Raw genomic sequence first — 20,996 nt, forward strand, 5'->3', positions numbered from 1 at the left:
CTACGAGCCCCGGAAGGCTGTGCGAGCTGTGGGGGAGTTGTGCGCCTGCGCGGTCGGGTCCCACGGGGCCTCAAGGTGATGGTGGGGACGGGCCGTGCGGCACGTTGCCCTGCAGCGCACGCGGGCCGGGCGCCGCGGTCGGTGGTGGAACCACCGTGCGGTGTGTCCGGTGCGCAGGGCCCGTGAGGCGCAGGAGCGGTCTCTGGGACACGAGGTACCCATGCAGTGGGGCCCAGGGGGAGCGGCGACCCCCGGAGACCCCCTAGTCGGGGGGCGGTGGGGCAAAGGGGCAGAGCGCGGCCGGTGGTTGTGGTGGTGGTGGTGGTGGTGGTGGCGGCGGCGGCGGCGGCGGCGGCGGCGGCGGCGGCTAGTGGGGAGCGGCAGGGCCCGCCGCGCACGGGTGCCCGGAGCCCCGGCTGGTTTTGCAGTTGCGGGCATTGGGCTGCCTGCCCCGCGGCCGGTGAGGACGGTCGGCTCGGAGCTCTGCGCCTTGCCCCCGTCTGCTTGCTCTTTACCAAACAGAGGGGGGCGTGTTGCTTGGCGTGAAAAATGGCGGCCGCGAGTCTCTTGACAAGTTGTACCGTTAAAGGGCCGTAGTTAGGTTGTGTTCCTTTGGGCGTTGCTGTCCCGAGGCACCTGATTCTGTGCGTGTCTTGACTTCTTAGACTACTTAAAGTGGTTGTACAAATGTTTTCTTGCCTAATAAATGCTTTGCACGGATGTTATGTGCCTTGCTGTGGCACGTAACAGATACAAGCAAAAGGCTAGTTTCCCGGAGCAGGAGAATCTCAAAATTGAGCAGTCTGGTTTTCCCTTACCTGTTCACTAGTAAAACTGTGTTTACTTGCTCGTCCTGAGCTTTCATCACTTTTTTTTTTTTTTTTTCCCCTCCTACGTTTCGTAAGGACTAGTTGTAGAGGTCTCTGAATCCATAGGAGGCATAGTGGCTGGCTGTGAACAGAGCACAGCCCTCTTGGCAAAGTTGCCTAGAGTTACAGTTCTCATTAGTAATCTGTTTCTGGTAGTTAACTATGAGAGTTATCCAGGGAGTCAGACTGGGAAGTCTTTCTGATGGAAGGATGTTTCTGGAAGAAATTTAGTTAAAGCTGTTAAGTCAACTATGGATTTATGTCAGGTATTACAAACTACATGTTCAGCTTAATTTATGTACGGTTCTGAAATGCCTTCTACAAGCTGGCCCAAAAGATAAAGTGTTGCTTTAGAAGGTAGCACATGTAGTGTCCTAGAGTTCCTTACCAAACTAGTCCTGAACTGAAGGTGTTCCTCAGTCTACCTAAACCCCAAGATGCTATTGCTGCTACAAGTATAAACATAAAATGACTTGCCAGAGTTTTGCTGCTTTAGGGGGAGATAGGTAACGGGTTCTTCATTTGGAACATGTCGCTAGCTTATATGACTTGCAGCTGCTTCTGTGTGGGAAACATATGGACAGAGGATAATGAGTTCCAATATCCATCCCCTCCTATGAGTCTGACAGCAGGTGTTTATCTTTTTTCTGTTTAAGGTATAAGGGTTATGACTGGTCTCTGTGGCAACATTGTTGAACTGCTGCACTTGCTGCTTGAGAAGCACTTCCACCAAGGAGGACAAAAAAAATCATGTGATGATTTGGGTAGGTGGATATCAGGTGGCTTGGACACGGCAAAAACTGAGTAGGCAAATTCAGACTGTTAAAAGATAAGGAAGATTTTGTCTTGCATGACTGTCTACAGATCTACTTCACAGACTGTAGTAGCTGCTAAGAAAAGATTTGATCTGGTTTTGGGTTTTAAAAGGACCAGTGTACATCTGTTGTAGATGACCTAGTTCTGTGTGTGTATGCTTATAGGCATCACCAAGAAACTGAAACTGGTTTTGCAAGACTGAGTTCTTGGTGTCCCTTTATCTCTGATAACAGCCCTCAGTTTGTATATTAACATATTTCTGGATCTGTAGGGAGTTCTGATTAGCCTTGAAAATAAGGCCGCAATAAATTCAATTGCAAAAGCAGAAAAAGCACTGAACTTTAAAACGTAAAACTGCTAGTTGAATCCCTAACATTCCTTGCAATGGGTTATTTGGCAGATTGGAAAGAAGATCCAACGTAGTTCTTGGTGTTGATGAGCACCATCTGGTGAACCCAGATAGTTGAAGCTGAACTTCTTTGAAAGTTAGAGGTTGACACGAATTCAACATCAGTCAGCAATATTTCAGTATTAAGAATGCAGTAAAATCACTAGAAGAACAGAAGTCTGGGCCCAAAACATGATTGAGGTCTTCCTGGACAGTAAGGTATCATCATAATAGATCATAAGGATTTTACCATGGTAGTCTGATAGGTAACTACCTAGTTCCATGGCTTTAGATCAACTTTCAGGGTCAGGGATTCTTAATGACTGTGAAGTACCTCTAGTATATTCTTTGACTTGAGACATACAGATTGTGCAATATGGCGATAACAACAGCAAGAAAAGATTACTGCTCAAGTTACAGGACTCTTTCTTAATTTTAAGTTTCGGATCGTGATACCTCAGAAAACAGAGATTATTCTTCGTGTATCTGTCACTGTAATAAACTTACAGTAAAAGTTATTATTTGGTTAAAAAGATCCTTATGATCTGTTGTGATGACAGCTTCTTAAATTCAGCTGGTCTTGAAGATAACGGTACAAGTGCATCAGAATGAACAACGTATGTTGGACTTAAGAATGTATGACTTCAGACTGTCAGGAAAATAATGGTCTAACCAGATATTAGTAGGCCAGATTGGTGTGCTTAGTTATGTCAGTCCTCAGACTTCTTGTCTGTCTTGGTAAACAAGCAGTTAAGGACATAATTAGCTTTACAGCAGCTCTATAAACCTCTTCCAAAAGTCAAAGAGTTGAGTAGAATGTGAGGGCAGTTATCTTCTAGAATCATAGAATAGTTAGGGTTGGAAAGGACCTTAAGATCATGTAGTTCCTACCCTCCAGCCATGGGCGGGGGCACCTCACACTAAACCATCTCACCCAAGGCTCAGTCCAGCCCGACCTTGAACACCACCAGGGATGGAGCATTCACAACTTCCCTGGGCAACCCATTCCAGTGCCTCACCACCCTCATAGTAAAGAACTTTTTCCTTACATCCAGTCCAAACTTCTCCTGTTTAAGCCTGAACCATTACCCCTTGTCCTGTCACTACAGTCCCTAATTAAGAGTCCCTCTCCAGCATCCTTGTAGGCCACCTTCAGATACTGGAGGGCTGCTATGAGGTCTCCACGCAGCCTTCTCTTCTCCAGGCTAACAACTTCGTCATCTAAGGCTAACATCATCCAGGCTAACATCTTCTCCAGGCTACATCTTTTACCCGTAACGGTAGTGCTTAGCCCCAACATATGACAGTCACTTAACTACTTGCTCTTAATATTTTGTAGATTTAAAAGCTGTTTTTGCTGATGTTAAAATTGAATGGCATCTTAGTATAGTACTTTCTGATGTAGTGATGTTTCTGTGCTGAAACACAAGCCTTGGGCTTTGTTCACATCTCATGTAATGCAGCATGCAGTCACAGGATTCCTTTCTGAGTCTGAACACAGCAATTTAGTAAATCTGCTACTTTACACTCTGAGTGGAAGCATTATTAGGGTCCTATTACTGAAATCCCATCAGAGTTCCTTCTGGTGTAAAGACAGCTCTCTGAGTAACAGCTCTGAGTTTGGACACTTGTAGAAGGCATCATTTTGTTTCTTCCATGGCTAGCAACATTAGCAGTTGTGTTCACTATGCAATAGATGCCATGAAAGGCATTAAATTTAATAGTGAGCTAGAAAGTTTATCTGCTCTGGTATCAAGACCTTAATAAAAATAATACAATTTTCATAGGAACCGTTCACACTCATTTGTAGAGAACATGGGAAATAGCATTTACTAAAAATGAGATGAAGAGTGTGGTTTTGAGCATGTGTGTATTCTGTAAATGTTATGATCAGCACCTTCACACATAATTTTTCAAGATACTCTGATTGATACTACGCATATTTCCCCATATGGGCAAGTTTGAACTCACAACAGAGAATTCAACACTTACTTTGAATATTTAGAAAAGATTTATACTGGAAGTGAACGTCTGCCAACAGTAATTCTGCTAGGAGATGAATGTTCTGTATTTTTTGCTGGGGAAAATGACAGCTTTTCAGCTTGGAAATGTGAAATAAATGTGGTGAGAGAATAAAAGAAAGAAATCTTGAACCTAATGCTTCCAGAATGTGAATTCTGTTCTTACTGAAGCAGGGAGAGAGGGAGGAGGGGAAGGGGCTGGCTTACACTGATTCCTACTTTGTTTCTAATTGGAAGGCTTCAGAGCTTTTCTTTGAGGATGTTTTTTGAAAGTCTTAGAAGAACTTTGGGTGTGTTTGTAGGGTAAAGACTTGCTACTTATTGAGGATTGTTGTTTTAAGTGCTTTGTAAAATTGTTAGGTAGTATAATTGGCATTTAAAATATTATTACAGCCAGTGTTGCTGGTTACAGTTGGGTTATGGAGGGAAGAGACACAGGACAATGAGACAAGGCCTGCAAAGATCCAAGGTGTCAAAAATGACATTTATCATGGCTAGAAAAGAAACCATTTTGGTAGTCACAATGGAAGATGAGGCAGGAGGCTGTACGAAGTTCATGTGAAGATCTAAGTTTAAGCATATCCTTAATAAATGCAGAGTATCTCCAGTTGTTTCATTAGACTTTTCAGGAATAAATATTTGATTGTAACTCCAAGAGCTGCTTAAATACTATCATCTAAACTGTATATGGCAGCAAAGTCCTGGGTGAGCAGAAAGATTATGAATTAAGAAAAGAGCTTGGCTACTAGAATCCAAAGTAAGAATAACAGGAATTCTTGAGCAAGGTGGAGTTCAGTTTTGACTTCAATCTTTTGACTGTTACTGATGGCTATGCTAGTGAAAAGAGGTGTGCACAAGAGTTCTGAACTCTAAAGAGAGATAGCGGAACTTCATAAGTTATCTTAATCCTTAAGGTGTAACTAATAGTTACGTTTCTAATGCCATCTAACATGTCTGAAAATGCTGAGTCAGAACTCTTGAGATGCTCAACGAAAGTTAACAGGTGAGGAATCTGACAAAGTTCAATGAACCATGGAGAGGGGAGAGCCAAAGAGATTTTTAAACAGTGTTTCAGTGAGGTGTAGAAAAGAGGTCTGTGAATTTGTGTGTTTGTGTTTTAGCATCTGACCCCTCACCAGTGCAGTTGTGGGGTTTGGGGTTTTTAATTTTTTTGCTCTCCTGAAAGAATTCAAAGCCACGTGCAGGAAACTGCTGATATGAGGCTTCCTTATGTGAACAACCTTTCACAGCCCCTTTCAGTCATTTAGTAGAAATTTCCCACTGCTTTGTAAACCTGCACCCCACCACACACACTCCTCCATGTTAATTATCCTCTGACAGAAAAACACAAGTGTTTTGAGTGGAATGAACTAATGATATGTTGGGAGACAAGAGGCTATTAGGAGTTGCTTGGGAAAGTTACTACATCTGAGTGGAATAAAAAGGGGAGAGAAATCTTATTTTGTCATCAGCTTAAAGTGAAAGGTAATGTGCAGAAAGGCAAGATAATAAGCAGAGAAGTACAATCCTGGTTTTGAACTAACAAAGGGCTTTTTTTAAAAAAACTCTTTAGCATAGATGTATATGCCTATTTTTAAGCTTAGTTAACATGTAAAAGCATAACTTCTCTAACTTGCTTATTGCAGATGTATCATTAGGGGGAAAAATGGACAGAAAAAAATCAAATCAGATAGCACTTTAAAAGGCAAGGGATTTTTTTTCCTTCGTCTTCCCTTGACATGTGCCTATTGTTTTGGAGGGCTCTGGAACCAATGTAGAAGATGATCCACCAAATTTACACTTGCTAAAAGGAATTGTGGAGAGTAGAGACCTTTTGTAGTAAAGGAGGTGTACTTACATAAAAATTCAGTAGAGGGCAGAATGAAACTTCTGAACGAAGAAACCCAGTACAGCAGTTCACCACTACAAAGCAGGAAAACAGTTGAAAGATGGAATAGCACTGGTTATTAAAAATATAGTTCTGAAGAGCAAAAAGCACCACAAATGATTGTGATGCTTTCTTTTAGAAGAATTGGAGAGTCCATTCACACTTTAAATAACACTTAGCTGTGTGCTTAAAATCTAATGCATTCTTATATGGAAGCAAGTGGGGATACTGCTGTCATGTTGACTGGGTGCAGATCAGCTGTTAAGCCTCCTGTTTAGCCTTCCAGATCTGTAACTCAACACACAGACATTGCATTAGGTTCTCCTATTGTGCCTTCTGGATCCAATGCTCAGACTCCATAAATGTCTACAAGAACTTTTATTCTTCTTAAGGCTACTTTCTTTTGTGCTTTCTAGTAGTTTGGTATCTTAAGATTGCTGTGTGTGTAAAGACCTTATCAAGGTTTATTCTACTTTCTTGACTTCACTGAGTTTATTTTAGTAAGAACAAGAGTAGTTTACATAAAGCAAGGCTAAACAAGTTGTTGGCTTGAATCCACTTACATCAATATTGAGATGTAGTAATATAATCAATTTTAAAGTTATAGCATAGTGTTTACTGAGTGAAGATATTAGAGATTAGAAGTGGTGGAGGTAGGATAGGACTAATGTTTTAGGGTATTTTGGTAAACAAGAGTTTATGTATTTTGCATTTTTCCCTTTAACTTAAAATGTGGCGGTGTGGTTTTAGTTCTAAATAGTAGACAAGATTAGATAGCTAGTGATGCCAAAGCTTCAAATTATAACTGGGTTTCTTAGTTTAGAGATTGTATCAGGGACACTGCAATAATAATAAAATCCAAAATATAAAATACTTATTCATACACTGTAAAAGTACTAAAACAAAGAATAAAAAGTCTTTGTACACTGCCATTTTCCCATCCATTTGTAGTGACTGCATGCTGTGTTGGAGACGATTTCTAGTTTGTGTCCTTTCAGAATTCTGTATGCGTGACCCAGAAGCCTCAAAGTTTGCTTGGTTTTACACTAAAAATTACAAACATGTTAATCAGTTCTCCGTTTTTGTAGAAAGGTCCCTTGGGAGTGAAAAAAAAGCTCATGGATTTTCATTGGGAACTCTCCTGTGGTATAATTAATGTTCTTTTTTTAAACAGTAGTAGAAAAGTAAAAATGTTTTAAAGTCATCTATATTTACATATTGTATCCAGAATGCTTCTGGTAGAACTGAGAAAATAAGCCAGTGGGTTCTACATATACTATACCCTCGGTTCCCTCAGATGCTTTTTGACCTCTTTTACAAAAGAATTTACAATAAAGCTTTTGCCATCTTATATCTACCCACATTCTTGTCTTTTAACTTCTCTGTTAGCTAAAAAAAACTTAATTATAACAGGGTAATTGTTTTTATACAAATTACCCCAATGAAAGTTTCATCTGGCAGCATCTCTGGCATGATTTCACTTTCCAATAGCAGATATCCATAGCAGCCTTTGCTGTACCTATATTGGCCTGGCTTATTACTTCTGTGTTTTCCAATGGTCCCTTGTTTCTTTTTTCCTGTAAGACACATCCAAACATATGAATTTGTAATAGTCACATAGACCAACTCTGATATTAAAAGATCCTCAGCTTTTAGTGTCCTCAGGAACAAAAGCATGTCTAATCTCTACTTCCTAGTAATCACTGGAAGGCAAAGGTTTAGCAAATTCAAGAGATAGGGTACTCCTGCAGTACATCAGGCCTATGCCAAAGTAAATTATAATGGAAGTACAAGAGTTTGCTAAACAAAACCTCTAGCAGAGTAAAGAGAAGCTGATCTTTTCCGTAAGAGGCCACTAGAGCACTCCCTTTATGTCTGAGGGCTTGTTAATAGCTTGCCATGGGACGGAGGTGCCTTCAGGAACTAAATGGATGTCCAAGAATCCCAACCAGGTTTATGCCCTGAACAGCCAAGATCTCTTTAGCTCAGTTTACAGCCACCTGGAGATACCACTAGTTAGCCAGAATATGACAGCACTGAAGAGGAGACCTTATCCCAGATGTTTGTGTATCATTTCATAGTTTGGCATACTAGCATCTGTTCAGTCACTGACCACATGGGATTCTTACAGCAGAGAACATCTATATTTGTCTTTTGACAGCTCAGTGTTTTGTTGTTTTGGTATTTTTTGGTGGGGTTTTTTTTTTTCCTTGTGATATTTTTAAAAGAAATTTAATGTAGAAATCTAAGATGCTTAAAACAGCTTCTGCTCCCCACCTCTCCATCCCCTTCCCTCACAGAATTCTCCTGCCGCAGACCGGCTGCTTTTCCACCTTGGTATCTGAAGCTTCTGTCCTTTTCTGAGTCTTTGCAGTTTTGTGCCAACAGCATGGGGAAAAAAAAATACACTGAAACGAAGAAACAACTTTTGATAAGTCACTAGATGGAATTTTGGATGCCGTTTAGCTTACTGTGTTAACTTCCTTAGAATAGGGTAGTTTCCCTAAAAACTTTAGACATAAGCTGACACTCTTACCCTAGCTGGTTAGGAAATCTTCCCTTTGACCAGTCAAGTCCTGCATCATGGAGAAAATATCCTTTAGTTAATGAGTTCCAAGTCCATCTGAGGATATAGCGGGGGAGGGAGAAGTCTCATGGCAAGTATTGTCAGTGGCCTTGGTAGTTCCCATCTTTAAAGGGAGCAGAGGCCATGAAACTAATTTATTAATTACAACTGTTAGCTGCTGGCTGATGGGTGTTGAACATAGTAGTGACCCATTGCTTTTTCACATAAAGATGAATTCTCACCTGCCTCAGGTGCCATTTCATGCCCTAATGTTCTGCAGCAATTGCAATGTATCAGAGGTATGGTATGGTACTTTTGTGCCATCAGGTAGGTGCTGGACAGCGAAAACTAGCAATGGTGTTCTGAGAAATGCTGCTATATATGCTACGTGAGAATGAAAAAAATCAGAAATACTTACTCAGTTTCTTCTTGCTTCTATACAGAAGAATGAGCTCCTTCCAAGGCTGTCAGAATGCAGAGTTCTGTTAATAACATTAATGAACCAAAATCAGAGTGCTAGCATGGTTTCCCCCATGCTCTGTGGTGACAATTTTAAAAGCTCATTTGGAACAGGTATTTTTCAGTAGGGTACCATCCACTGAAAGTAGATGAATGGTAGACTCAAGAGCTCCAAATTCTTATAGATGGATAGTTACCTTTGCCAAGTCTACTGGCTGGATATTACGAAAATCTACTTGGGGTCTGATGTTCAGTGTTGTGTACTATTGGTGAGAGGGGAAAATAGTCCTCTGTGGAGAGTGTTATCCCTCAGGAAAGGAGTGTAAGTAGCAATATGGAAGCAATATAGTTGTCTTCTTCCAGTTTGTTATGATTTCTATAAATCAGTAAGGTAGTTGGTCTGTGACAGAATGCCATCTTAACACTTGAGCTTTGCAGAGCATTTTCACTGCTTTTTGTTTGGAGAAGCATTTAGATCTGAGAAGTCAGCAAGAATGTCTGCAGAGATACCACATGCAGTTGTTGCTTCCTGTGAATTCTTACAGAAGACTGACTCATTGAGAGGCAGTACCTGTACCTGATTTACTGTTCTATAAGCAGCAGTACTCCTTTGCTCCCAGTGAGTTCATAACTCAACAGAACCCAGTAACTGCTTGCTCACAAGAGACAAGAGTTGCTTTTTTTCCCCCTGATGATCATAGAATCATAGAATGGTTAGGGCTGGAAAGGACCTCAAGATCATCTAGTTCCAACCCCCCTGCCATGGACAGGGACACCTCTCACTAAACCATCCAACACAAGGCTTCATCCAACCTGGCCTTGAACACTGCCAGGGATGGAGCATTCACAACCTCCCTGGGCAACCGATTCCAGTGTCTCACCACCCTAACAGGAAAGAATTTCCTCCTTATATCCAATCTAAACTTCCCCTGTTTAAGTTTTAACCCATTACCCCTTGTCCTGTCACTACAGTCCCTGACGAAGAGTCCCTCCCCAGCATCCCTATAGGCCCCCTTCAGGTACTGGAAGGCTGCTATAAGGTCTCCACGCAGCCTTCTCTTCTCCAGGCTGAAAAGCCACAACTTTCCCAGCCTGTCTTCATACGGGAGGTGCTCCAGTCCCCTGATCATCCTCGTGGCCCTCCTCTGGACTTGTTCCAGCAGTTCCATGTCCTTTTTATGTTGAGGACACCAGAACTGCACACAATACTCCAGGTGAGGTCTCACAAGAGCAGAGTAGAGGGGCAGGATCACCTCCTTCGACCTGCTGGTCACACTCCTTTTGATGCAGCCCAGGACACGGTTGGCTTTCTGGGCTGCAAGCGCACACAGCCAGCTCATGTTCATTTTCTCATTGACCAGCACCCCCAAGTCCTTCTCTGCAGGGCTGCTCTGAATCTCTTCTTTGCCCAGTCTGTAGCCGTGCCTGGGATTGCTCTGACCCAGGTGTAGGACCCTGCACTTGTCGTGGTTGAACTTCATAAGGTTGGCATCAGCCCACCTCACAAGCGTGTCAAGGTCCCTCTGGATGGCATCCCTTCCCTCCAGCGTATCAACCGGACCACACAGCTTGGTGTCATCGGCAAACTTGCTGAGGGCGCACTCAATCCCACTGTCCATGTCAGCAACAAAGATGTTGAACAAGACCAGTCCCAACACCAATCCCTGAGGGACACCACTCATTACCGGTCTCCAGCCAGACATCGAGCCATTGACCACAACTCTTTGTGTGCGGCCGTCCAGCCAGTTCTTTATCCACCGAGTGGTCCATCCATCAAATTGATATCTCTCCAATTTAGAGAGAAGGATGTTGTGTGGAACAGTGTCAAACGCTTTGCACAAGTCTAGGTAGATGACATCAACTGCTTTACCCTTATCCATCAATTCTGTAGCCCCATCATAGAAGGCCACCAAATTGGTCAGGCAGGATTTCCCCTTAGTGAAACCATGCTGGCTGTCACCAAACACCTTGTTGTTTTTCATGTGCCTTAGCATGCCTTCCAGGAGAATGTGCTCCAAGATTTTACCAGGCACAGAGGTGAGACTGACTGGTCTGTAATTCCCCGGGTCTTCCATTTTCCCCTTCTTGAAAATGGGGGTTATATTTCCCTTTTTCCAGTCATCGGGAACTTCACCTGACTGCCATGATTTTTCAAATATGATGGCCAGTGGCTTAGCAACTTCATTCGCCAGCTCCTTCAGGACCTGCAGATGGATTCCATCAGGTCCCACGGACTTGTGTGCGTTCATATTTTGAAGATGGTCACGAACCAGATCCTCTCCTACAGTGGGCCCAAGGTCTTCATTCTCACAGCCCCTGCATCTACTTTCTAAGAACTGGGTGGTGCAGTCAGAGCCTTTGCCAGTGAAGACCGAGGCGAAGAAGTTACTCAGAACCTCAGCCTTCTCCAAATCCTGTGTAGCCAGTTCTCCCGAAAGCTTCCTCAGGGGGCCTATGTTGTCCCTAGTCTGTTTTTTGTTTGCTACGTACCTGTAGAATCCCTTCCTATTATCCTTAACATCCCTGGCTATGTTTAATTCTAACTGGGCCTTAGCCTTCCCAACCTGGTCCCTAGCTTCCTGGACAACATCCCTGTACTCTACCCAGGCCACCTGTCCTTGCTTCCATTTCTTATAAGCCTCTTTTTTCCTTTGAATTTTCCTCAGCAGCTCCTTATCCATCCAAGGAGGTCTCCTGGCCCTCCTGCTGCACTTCCTTCTAGTTGGGATGCAGCACTCCTGAGCTTGCAGCAGGTGATCCTTGAATATAAACCAAGAGTCTTGGGCCCCCCTGCCCTCCAGGGCTATATCCCATGGAACCTTACTAAGCAGGTTCCTGAAGAGGCCAAAGTCTGCTCTCTTGAAGTCCAGGGCAGTGAGCTTGCTACACGTTCTTCTCACTCTCCTGGGGATCTCAAATTCGACCATCCCATGATCGCTGCATCCAAGGCTTCCCTGTAGTACCACATTCTCAACAAGCCCTTCCCTGTTGGTGAGCACAAGGTCAAGCATGGCACCTCTCCTTGTCGGCTTCTCTATTACTTGCAGAATACCTCCTGTTGGTATGAGTGTAACAGAAGTGAATGTCTATGCTTCACGTGCACCACTGAGGTTCCTGGGGAGTTTGAAACCATTCGTCACATCAAACATTGTAATTTTAGTAATTGCAATTAATTCAAGCACAACAATAGCATGAAAATACCTAGAAAACATACAGGTAGGAATGATCCAACAGATGCATCTTCTCTTGGAAGGAAAGAGTAATTCACAGTTAAGGAACTTCTAAGTTACACAGGAAGAAACCCCTCCTGTTAGCATGTCAGTATCCAAAGGGGAATTTATACCAACAATTTCTTCAGTAAACAGGGTTTCAGGCTAACCAAAAATCTTCTTAATACTAGTGTGCTTTTATTGCTGTTTCTCTAAACGTGCCTTTTTTCTACTTTAGCAGAGTCATCCATATATTCAAGACACATATTTGAGAAGTGGAGAACTAGTGAAAAAGTTGCAACTTTTTGAAGGTATAAGCCTTACCATATTTCTCTTGTTGCGTATCTGGAAAGTAATAAAGGGTACGTATGACTTAATTATTCTTTTTTTCTTTAAATCCTGCCTATGTTATGAAGTATCAGCAGCCTAGACAAATTCACTGTCAAAACACCTGATTTAAATAAAGGCTATATGTGAAGGGAAGCAGATGAAAATGACAGTGGAATTTCAGTTAAACTTGAATGATTTCTAATTTGGATCAAAAATTGGTACGATAATTAAAGTAAAGGCATCAGGAAGATTGAAAAGTTGTAATATAACTGATTTAACTGGCATTTGTTACATAAAATCAATGAGTCTAACTTTTTTGGAGGGGAAGAATATTAGTTCTATAATTTGCAGTGATTGTAAAAAGGAAAGGAGAGAGCATTTACTTCACTAGTTTGAAGCATGCATTTTGGGGGGAACATCTGATGACTTGATGTCTGTACATGTCAAGCAAAATTCCTCTCTTGTGGGGAATCTGTCAGTGGTTCATTTGAACTTTCAGAAATACCTGTTAAGTATTCAAAATCATAAAGTTAACTGGGTTATCCACAGTTTTAAAATATTCTTTGCGTTGTAATATTTTGTAAACTGTAGTTCATTTTGCTTGTGTTAATACATGATATTCAACAGCACCATCCCCCTTCCTAACAGATGTGTATGGGCAGGCTGTTATGGGTAGGTTTATTACTATTAAGGTTATTGATTATTGATTGGTTCTTATTATTTTTTTTTTATTTTTTTTTACTGTGAACTCTGCTCAAAAGAGTGTATAGAGTATAGAACATGAAAGGTTACATCAAAACTAAAAGTGTATTGACACTGAAAATTAATTAATTGCACATCAGGGAGTTCATACTACATTCACTTAGGCTCAAAGTGTGACTCAAACTCTCAGTTGTTACTAGAAGTGAAGTTTCAAGGGTAACTTTTCAATAACTGTGTTAGATTATGCAGATAAAAGCAGTAGATAGCCCTAAAGATCCAAAAATGGTTTTAGAGAGTAGAATGAGCATTTTAGCTGTGAGGAGCAGAGTGTGTTAAGTGAAGGGACCATTTTAGTTCAGAGTGCCAAAGAAGAGTGATATAAAATTATCTGATTAATAAAGGTAATGATTTCTGAAAAGGCAGATACTGAAAACCTTTTAAAGTAGAAGAATAGAAAGCAATGGAAAATTTGAGAATTTTGAGTGGTATTGGAGCAAATAGATTATTGAAATGTGGTTTGTTTACTCTTTTTTTTTTTTTCTTGTTTTCTTTCTCTAGAAACCTCAGCCACAGTTCATCAAAATGCAGCGGAGTCTGTTCCATACTGCTGCTCAGCTGGCATATGGGACATACTTGGTTATTCCTCGCACTGGTATCTTTCAGTGCTTAAAAGGACAATCAGCGTTGTCTAATATTGGATGCAAAGTGATTTTGGCACTGGACCCTCCTAAACGATGTCTTCATGCAGGTGCAGCATGCTTTGCCTCAAATAAAAGTGCTTCTTCATCACAGCCAGCAGACAGTCCTCACAAAGTACTAGAAGAGAGAAATCGTTTGACATCAGCCGCTGATACACCCAAGCAAAGCCCTGTAGAATCTGATTCTTCAGAACCTGATCCATTACAAGACAAATCAATTAGTCTTGTTCAGAGATTTAAGAAAACTTTTAAACAGTATGGAAAAGTCATGATTCCAGTGCATCTTGTGACTTCCACTGTGTGGTTTGGATCCTTCTACTATGCAGCCATGCAGTAAGTTGATATTTTGTTGCAGTGCCCAATACTGCTGTTGAATTGAGACTGACTTTCACAAGTGAAGGGAAATATAAATTATTATTACATTAAAAAGTGCATCTATACATAATAGGGAAATGAGGGTACATTTTTAGTTGAAGCATAAAATTAATATCATAAGTATACAGGATTCATGAGTGTCATGTACACGCTATTATCATGCAGTTACTGCTATGTACTAGATATGTTGGTAACATTTGAAGGAATGCTCATCTCCCCAGAAGATGCATGGATGCAAACAGCATTGAAATTATTAGTAAACTCTCACAAGGGTAAAGATAGGGATTTGCAATCCTGATTTCAAAATGCTAGGTGAGGTCTTTATAGACCTATTCTTTTTTTGTTGTTGGACTTGAGGGTCATGTCATCACTTCCTTTCCCCCTTCATCCTCAGTCCTGTCTCATCATTGGACTTCCATGTTGTTCACCTCACCCCAAGCTCCTCACAAGCCATGTGTATCTTTTCCCTTCTGTTTCTTGTCTTTCCTGTCTTACACTGAAAAATTGCTATTGTAGGCCAGACTTGTTAATTGGAAGTTAAGTATTTGTGTGGCTAAAAGAAAAAGTAGGAATTAATTATTCTAGCTTTAGTTTCTTTCAGCTATAGCATGTGCCAGATACTGTTCTGGAAAATGCAGTGTATTAGGGAAAAAAAAACCCTATATCAGATATGAGCTAGTCAGATAAAATACGTTTTATCTATCTGCTAATGGTTTGCTAAACATCAGTAAATGCTTATCTCTGGACTGCTAGTGTTGTATATTTAATAATACAAAGCATGAAACAATGATAGTTTGTGGTGGTAAGGATGGGGCTTAGACATCAGAATGCCTTACCACATAAGTGTTTGTTTTAGTTACTCTAACCAGCTGGCATAATTGCCCTTTCTAGGAGCTATAGATCCAAATGTCATTCTAAATTTAGCTCGTGTCCGAGGAATAAAGGTCTTGAGCTATAAAAATATTTTGCTTTGGAAGAATTCAGGTTGATGCTTATATCCAGGCATTTCAAACTGAGTGAAGATTGCTTTCTTGAAACAATGAAGTTAGCTGCTAAAATAAGTATTTGACAGATCAAAACGACTGGAATATTTAACTAGAAAGTAATTATAACAAAGCTTCAGTTTGTCATGTCACAGGAGCAGCACCCTCTTGAAGTGGAAAAGTAACTTTCAGAATGCCTGTTCATGATATGAGACCAAACAGTGGTGGTTTATGAAATAACACAGTTAATGCAGTCTTTCGGATCTTACTATGTCTCCATTTTCTGTTCTGGGGGTAGGCTTTCAGATTGTAGCTTCTAGTAACTTACTGCCTGCTATTGTTCCTGATGTTAAAGTACACACGTACAGAAGAATACTTAAAATATTAGTACCAGTGGGTAAAGATATACTAATAATAAATACTACATCTCTAAATATTGGAAAGACAGGTCTTCTATAAATGCATTCTACAGTAGCTTTCTACTGTAATGTGAAGATGAGCTGTATGGGTTTTTTTAATTTAGTGCTGATGTTAGCTTCCCTGGTTTTCAAATTAAAAGAAATTGTGATAGGAGCTCCATCCGCCCATCTTGACAAGGTAGAACAACTGGGCACAAAACTCCTGAAGTCTTGTCCATATAACATGTCACTTCCTCTTCTTTTGCCTCATTCCATTTGTTTGAGATATTTTAAAGTGAATAGTGGACAGTGAAGTATGGATTCTGTGCTCCTGGGCATGCTGCAGATTAGTCTGAAATCTTAAAAAGAAAACAAAAAGGTAATTTTAGGCAAAACGGAACATGAAGTAGAACCTGCACAACTGGAGCCTGAGTAGCTGTCTTACCACCATAGTATCTACTTACCTCCAAACACAATAAACTGGGACACAAGTAAGTTAGTAGTTACTGAGCCCAACAGGGATAATATAAATGGGTCACATCTAGGAATGCTGAAAAGAATGTTAATTTGCCTATATGTACAGAAATATAAATCCTGTAAGTACGTTGCTCAGCTGAAACAATACTTCGCTATCAAATTGCAAAGTTGGTATAATAAAGAATGGAAATGGTACTATAAATCACTGCTTAGGTTTCAAATTCCAATTTAGGTTGCCAATTTTTCCTCTTTTGTAGGGGAGTGAACATTGTTCCATTCCTAGAGTTGATTGGATTACCAGACACCGTGGTGAACATCCTGAAAAATTCTCAGAGTGGAAATGCACTAACCGCATATGCATTGTATAAAGTAAGTATAATTACAGTTTGTAAACTCTAAATCTTGCCTGGTGAACTAAACAGGGTTTACTTGTTTACAGCAGAAGGAATTAATAGTGTTTTCTCTCTTTGATAATTACACATACTTGAGCATTCATTTTGTAGTAAAAATAGTCACATGCAAGTTCACAGAATCATAGAGTAGTTAGGGTTGGAAAGGACCTTAAGATCATCTAGTTCCAGCCCCCTTGCCATGGCCAGGGACACCTCACACTAAACCATGTTACCTAAGACTCCATCCAGCCTGGCCTTGAACACTGCCAGGGGTGGTGCATTAACCACTTCTTTGAGCAACCTGTTTTAGTGCCTCACCACCCTCACAGTAAAGGACTTCTTCCTTATATCTAATCTAAACTTCCCCTGTTTATAGAGGCTCTATTTCTTTAAGGAGTTTATCTGTATTTCTAAAATAACTTGTTTGCTGGAGAACTATTCTCTGCCCTCAGAGATTTTAATTGCAATCAAGTTACTCCTCTATATCCCTGATGTAATTAACATGGATAAAGAGGTAAACCCTAAACACCTTACGATTTCCAGATGAAAGTGCAGTTATTTTTATCCTATAGCATTCACTAGTTTGTCTTCCTGCCTTAGCTCTCCACCATTGTCAAGTACTTCAATTGCCCATTGGAATCAGTTACTTACATTCAGGTTTGGGTCTCTGTTGTGCACAATCTGTTAGGGAAACATGTCAGACCATGCAAAACCAAAATACTGTATTTGCTTCAACTGCCACTCATCAAAACACCACATTTGGAAACTTCTTAACTGGTATTTAAAGGAGCCATTTTCAAAAAGAAAAAAAAGAAAAAGTGAAAGCACTACTCTTGCCAGTTATTCCCATGCCTAGAAGAAACCAATAAATAAATGTGGTTAAATATTAAGATTTTATTATAGCTGGGAGATCTGGCAATGTTGGAAGAAATTTTTAAGGTGTGGAAGCACTAGAATAGGTGGCAAATGGAAAATTGTGTAGGCTTTTCTTTGAAGTTCTGAAAGAGCAGGTTAGTCTGTCTAGAGTTACAAACCTGGTTTGTAGCACCTTGGGTTAGTGGACCTTTTAAGGTCTCCTGTAGAGCTCTGGTTTTCTACATGTGAGTCCTAGTTTTGGACTGAAAGATGCCTATACTCTTGTGAATTTTAGAATTTAAAGCATATCTTCATGTCAGTATTTCCTTTTTGCTTATGTGGCTCCGTGTTTACACGCTGTCTGTTCTGGATTGCATTCCGAGATGCCTAATGCATGTCCCACCAGCTGCACGGAGGGGATTTCAGGTTTGGGGGTTTTGTTTTGTTTTATGGAAGTCTAATGCCTGTGCTGGTTTGGTCAAAAAATACGCATTTCTGGGGGAATGCACTGTAAATTGGCCTGTTTCCTTATAAATAGAAGAACTTTTTAGTATCTGATGCTGGCCAAAATAAATTCTCAAAAATACCTGTTGCTAGACAATATTGTCCTGGTTTATTTATATGGTGTCCTCTTTGTTTTCTTGAAGATTGCAACTCCTGCCAGATACACTGTGACTTTGGGAGGAACATCCATCACTGTTAAGTATCTACGTAAGCATGGCTACATGTCCACACCACCACCAGTAAAGGAATATATACAAGATAGGATGGGGGAAACGAAGGATAAGATTACAGAGAAGATGGAGGAAACAAAAGGAAAGATTACAGAGAAGATGGAGGAAACAAAAGATAAGATTACAGGGAAGATGGAGGAAACAAAGGATAAGATTACAGAGAAGATACAAGAAACCAAAGATAAAGTTTCCTTTAAAAAAATAAAGGAGTAGGAGAGATGCTTAATTTTTGGCTATATCAAACTTAGCACTTTAACCCTTTGTGAGACAGGATATACAAAGTGCACTTCCAAGGTTTTTTGTTAGGTTTTTTTTTTTTCCTCTTCTCCCCTTCCAAAACTACAATTGCTTTGTGGATTTAAAATTTCTGGATATTCACCAAGCGTAAAGTCCCCTGAGGGAGAGGTTGTAATGAGATTTCAACTCGCAGATGGAAAAGTGCATCTCGGATTAGAAGTCTGTATGCCCGTTGGTAGTAGTGTTAATGGCTACTCTGTCTTCTCTTTTTTTTATCTCCACCACACACACCCTCCTCCCCATACCCCTCAAAGATAGTTTCTTCCAAAAACCACTACTTTATTCTTCCATCACAGTGCACAGCCATTATTGCATTAGATTGAATCTTCCATTAAATGAGAAGGAAGATTTCTCTCTCTACTGGGAAAGGCAACATATTTTGGTTTTCAGAGTATGTGGACCCAGGCCTCTTCAGTTGTGATCATCTCTCAACTTGATGACAGACCATTATCACTGGTACTGCGCATGAAGTGCAATGGATTAGCTACTTGGCCTGAATGAATTATAATGACTGCGTTGACTTGAGCTGAGCTGTGATCCTTTAAAGGCTGAGACTATGAATCTTTCTTGGATGGTGTATCTTTTCAGAAATCTCAACTGAAAGCTCTAAGAGGATGAATTAATCGCAGTAGCTATACTGTCACATATACTTTGTTTCCTAAAGTTGATTTACAGTAGAAAATTATGAAATTATATTAATCAATAATTGTATATTAAAAATTAGGCTATTTTTTTATCATGTTAAAGTTTACAAAACTGTTCTATTTCTTTTTTTGGAGGAAAAAAAAACCCTGAATGAGAAGTTTACTTGAGAAATGCATATATTAAGTGGATTTTTAAATACGTGCAAAATTAAGAGTTAAACCCAAAAGTTCTTTCTCCTATTCAGGAGTCCCTCAGGCTTCAGTAGAACAATTCAACTAAAATAAGCATAATTTCTGAGGCAGTCTACCAAACTTTCTTTCCTTCTATATTTTCTTGGGTCAAGCAAATACTTATTCATAGCTGAAGGCTGAAATGCTGTCTCAGAGATGTCATACAGGACTAAAGTTGGAACTGTTCTATTTGACTGGGCAGGCAAACTGCTCTCTTGGCTTTATTCAAATGCAGGCTAAAGAAGGGTGTTTTTCCTATTCCTATTACAGGCCTCATGTTTTAGCCAGTTTGTAGGTGTATCTTGTTTAACAAAGGTGGGGTGTTTGCAGGGGAGTATGGGGAGAAGGAACAGAGTTGAACCCTGAGCTTTGTAAATGACTAGAGTAAAATAATTATGGCTGATAAAATATCAGCACTGCCCCACTCATGTTTTCAGTCAGGTCACTGAGGGCCTCCCTGTGTTTTACTGAGTTGAACTTCATTACTTAATTGTGCAGGACTCTGCCTCGTTTCCACATGTCAAATAGTAATTGCAATGTAATGCCTAACTCACAGGGATGTTGTGAGGAATGATCATTGTAAATTTGGTGCCCTGAAGATGTAAAGTGCCATGTTTCTGATAAATATTGTTAAAAAAAAAAAGAATCTGAGAACTTGTGTGTTGCTGAGATGAGCACTACTGTAGGACTGGAGTTAATAGATGCTTTTCTTTGTTTCTGTTTAGTGTACTTCTTACACATTCTTCTGCACACATTCCTCTGATGCTGGCATTTGTTCTGGTTTTCCATTTTTGTGGGCGGTGTTGCTTATGTCCTGCAGCACCCTGCAGAGCTTGAAGTCTGCCCCAGTAGTACTTGCATGATCATCCTCTTGCTCTGGAGCCATATGTGGGAACCTCTGTGCAACTCACAGGATCCATCTCCCCTTTGCACATGGCAGGGTTTCACAGGGGCACTTTGGCGTCCTAGGGTGGGTCTGTGCCCCCCCAGCCATGTTAGAACTTGTTCTTTACACACCCTTTGGTACCTCTATCTTCTTGCTCTTCCCTGTGTTCAGCTGGCCTGTGACCACTCCAGTGCTTACATGATTCATCAAAAGATACCTTTTCTCTAGGTGTAGTAGACTATCATATGTGCCCCTGGACAAGGCACATGCCAGTCATTGCTGTGTACTGTCTGGTCAGTTTTGCAGCATGAGCAACCTGGAATTTCAGGGGGAGCTGCATCCTCCACCCAGCATGTCAGGAGGCAGCATGCAATTACGTGGATCAACCTACACACGGAGGGGAATGAAGGTTCTGAAAATACGACCTGTGGAGCTTTTTGTGACAATTAGTTGAATGCTTGGTTGTATTGGTAACCTAATGGCAAGTTGCCCTCATTAGTGCATACTAGCTGGGGTGTTCCTGGGCCACCCATGGCATGAGTGATGGGTGCCCAGCATGTACCCAGCTGCAACTTTAAGGTTGACTTTCATCCTTGTGTCTTACTTATAATGTGATTTCCATAGCTCTTAGCACAGTACGAGGGTGCAGTTCTTGTTACTGACACTAAAATGCAGTGTGGGTCCCTGTGGCTGGAGGCTGGTGTACGCCCCCGTTTGGAGGGGCAGTGCGCCTGGACTGGGCTCAGAGGCTGGGCATTAGCACCTAGCAAGGGTGTGC

At 40.9% G+C, this 20,996-nt stretch overlaps 1 protein-coding gene across 4 annotated transcripts; it reads left to right on the top strand.

Moving 5' to 3' along the window:
• Positions 1-4: 4 nt before the first annotated feature.
• Positions 5-20,050, top strand: FAM210A (family with sequence similarity 210 member A). 4 transcript variants are annotated; one of them, XM_065667934.1, is made up of 6 exons: positions 5-214; positions 1,526-1,633; positions 12,455-12,578; positions 13,807-14,279; positions 16,437-16,548; positions 18,074-20,050. In XM_065667934.1, the coding sequence occupies exons 4-6, from the start codon at positions 13,831-13,833 to the stop codon at positions 18,371-18,373; spliced, it is 861 nt and encodes a 286-aa protein (XP_065524006.1). In that variant the 5' UTR covers positions 5-214; positions 1,526-1,633; positions 12,455-12,578; positions 13,807-13,830; the 3' UTR covers positions 18,374-20,050. The 4 variants fall into 4 exon arrangements, with proteins under 4 accessions (XP_065524006.1, XP_065524007.1, XP_065524008.1 ...); XM_065667935.1 differs by having other exon boundaries at positions 12,458-12,578; XM_065667936.1 differs by lacking the exon at positions 1,526-1,633.
• The last annotated feature ends 946 nt before the right edge of the window (positions 20,051-20,996 follow it).

Source organism: Lathamus discolor, chromosome 2 (assembly GCF_037157495.1).
Source record: "Lathamus discolor isolate bLatDis1 chromosome 2, bLatDis1.hap1, whole genome shotgun sequence".
Lineage (NCBI taxonomy): Eukaryota > Metazoa > Chordata > Aves > Psittaciformes > Psittacidae > Lathamus > Lathamus discolor.

Bases quoted from the DNA above. Each gene is read 5' to 3' on its own strand.
- FAM210A (XM_065667934.1), top strand. From the start codon at position 13,831: ATGCAGCGGAGTCTGTTCCATACTGCTGCTCAGCTGGCATATGGGACA. The intron at 14,280-16,436 runs GTAAGTTGATAT...CCTCTTTTGTAG, and splicing joins TTCTACTATGCAGCCATGCA to GGGAGTGAACATTGTTCCAT. The intron at 16,549-18,073 runs GTAAGTATAATT...GTTTTCTTGAAG, and splicing joins CCGCATATGCATTGTATAAA to ATTGCAACTCCTGCCAGATA.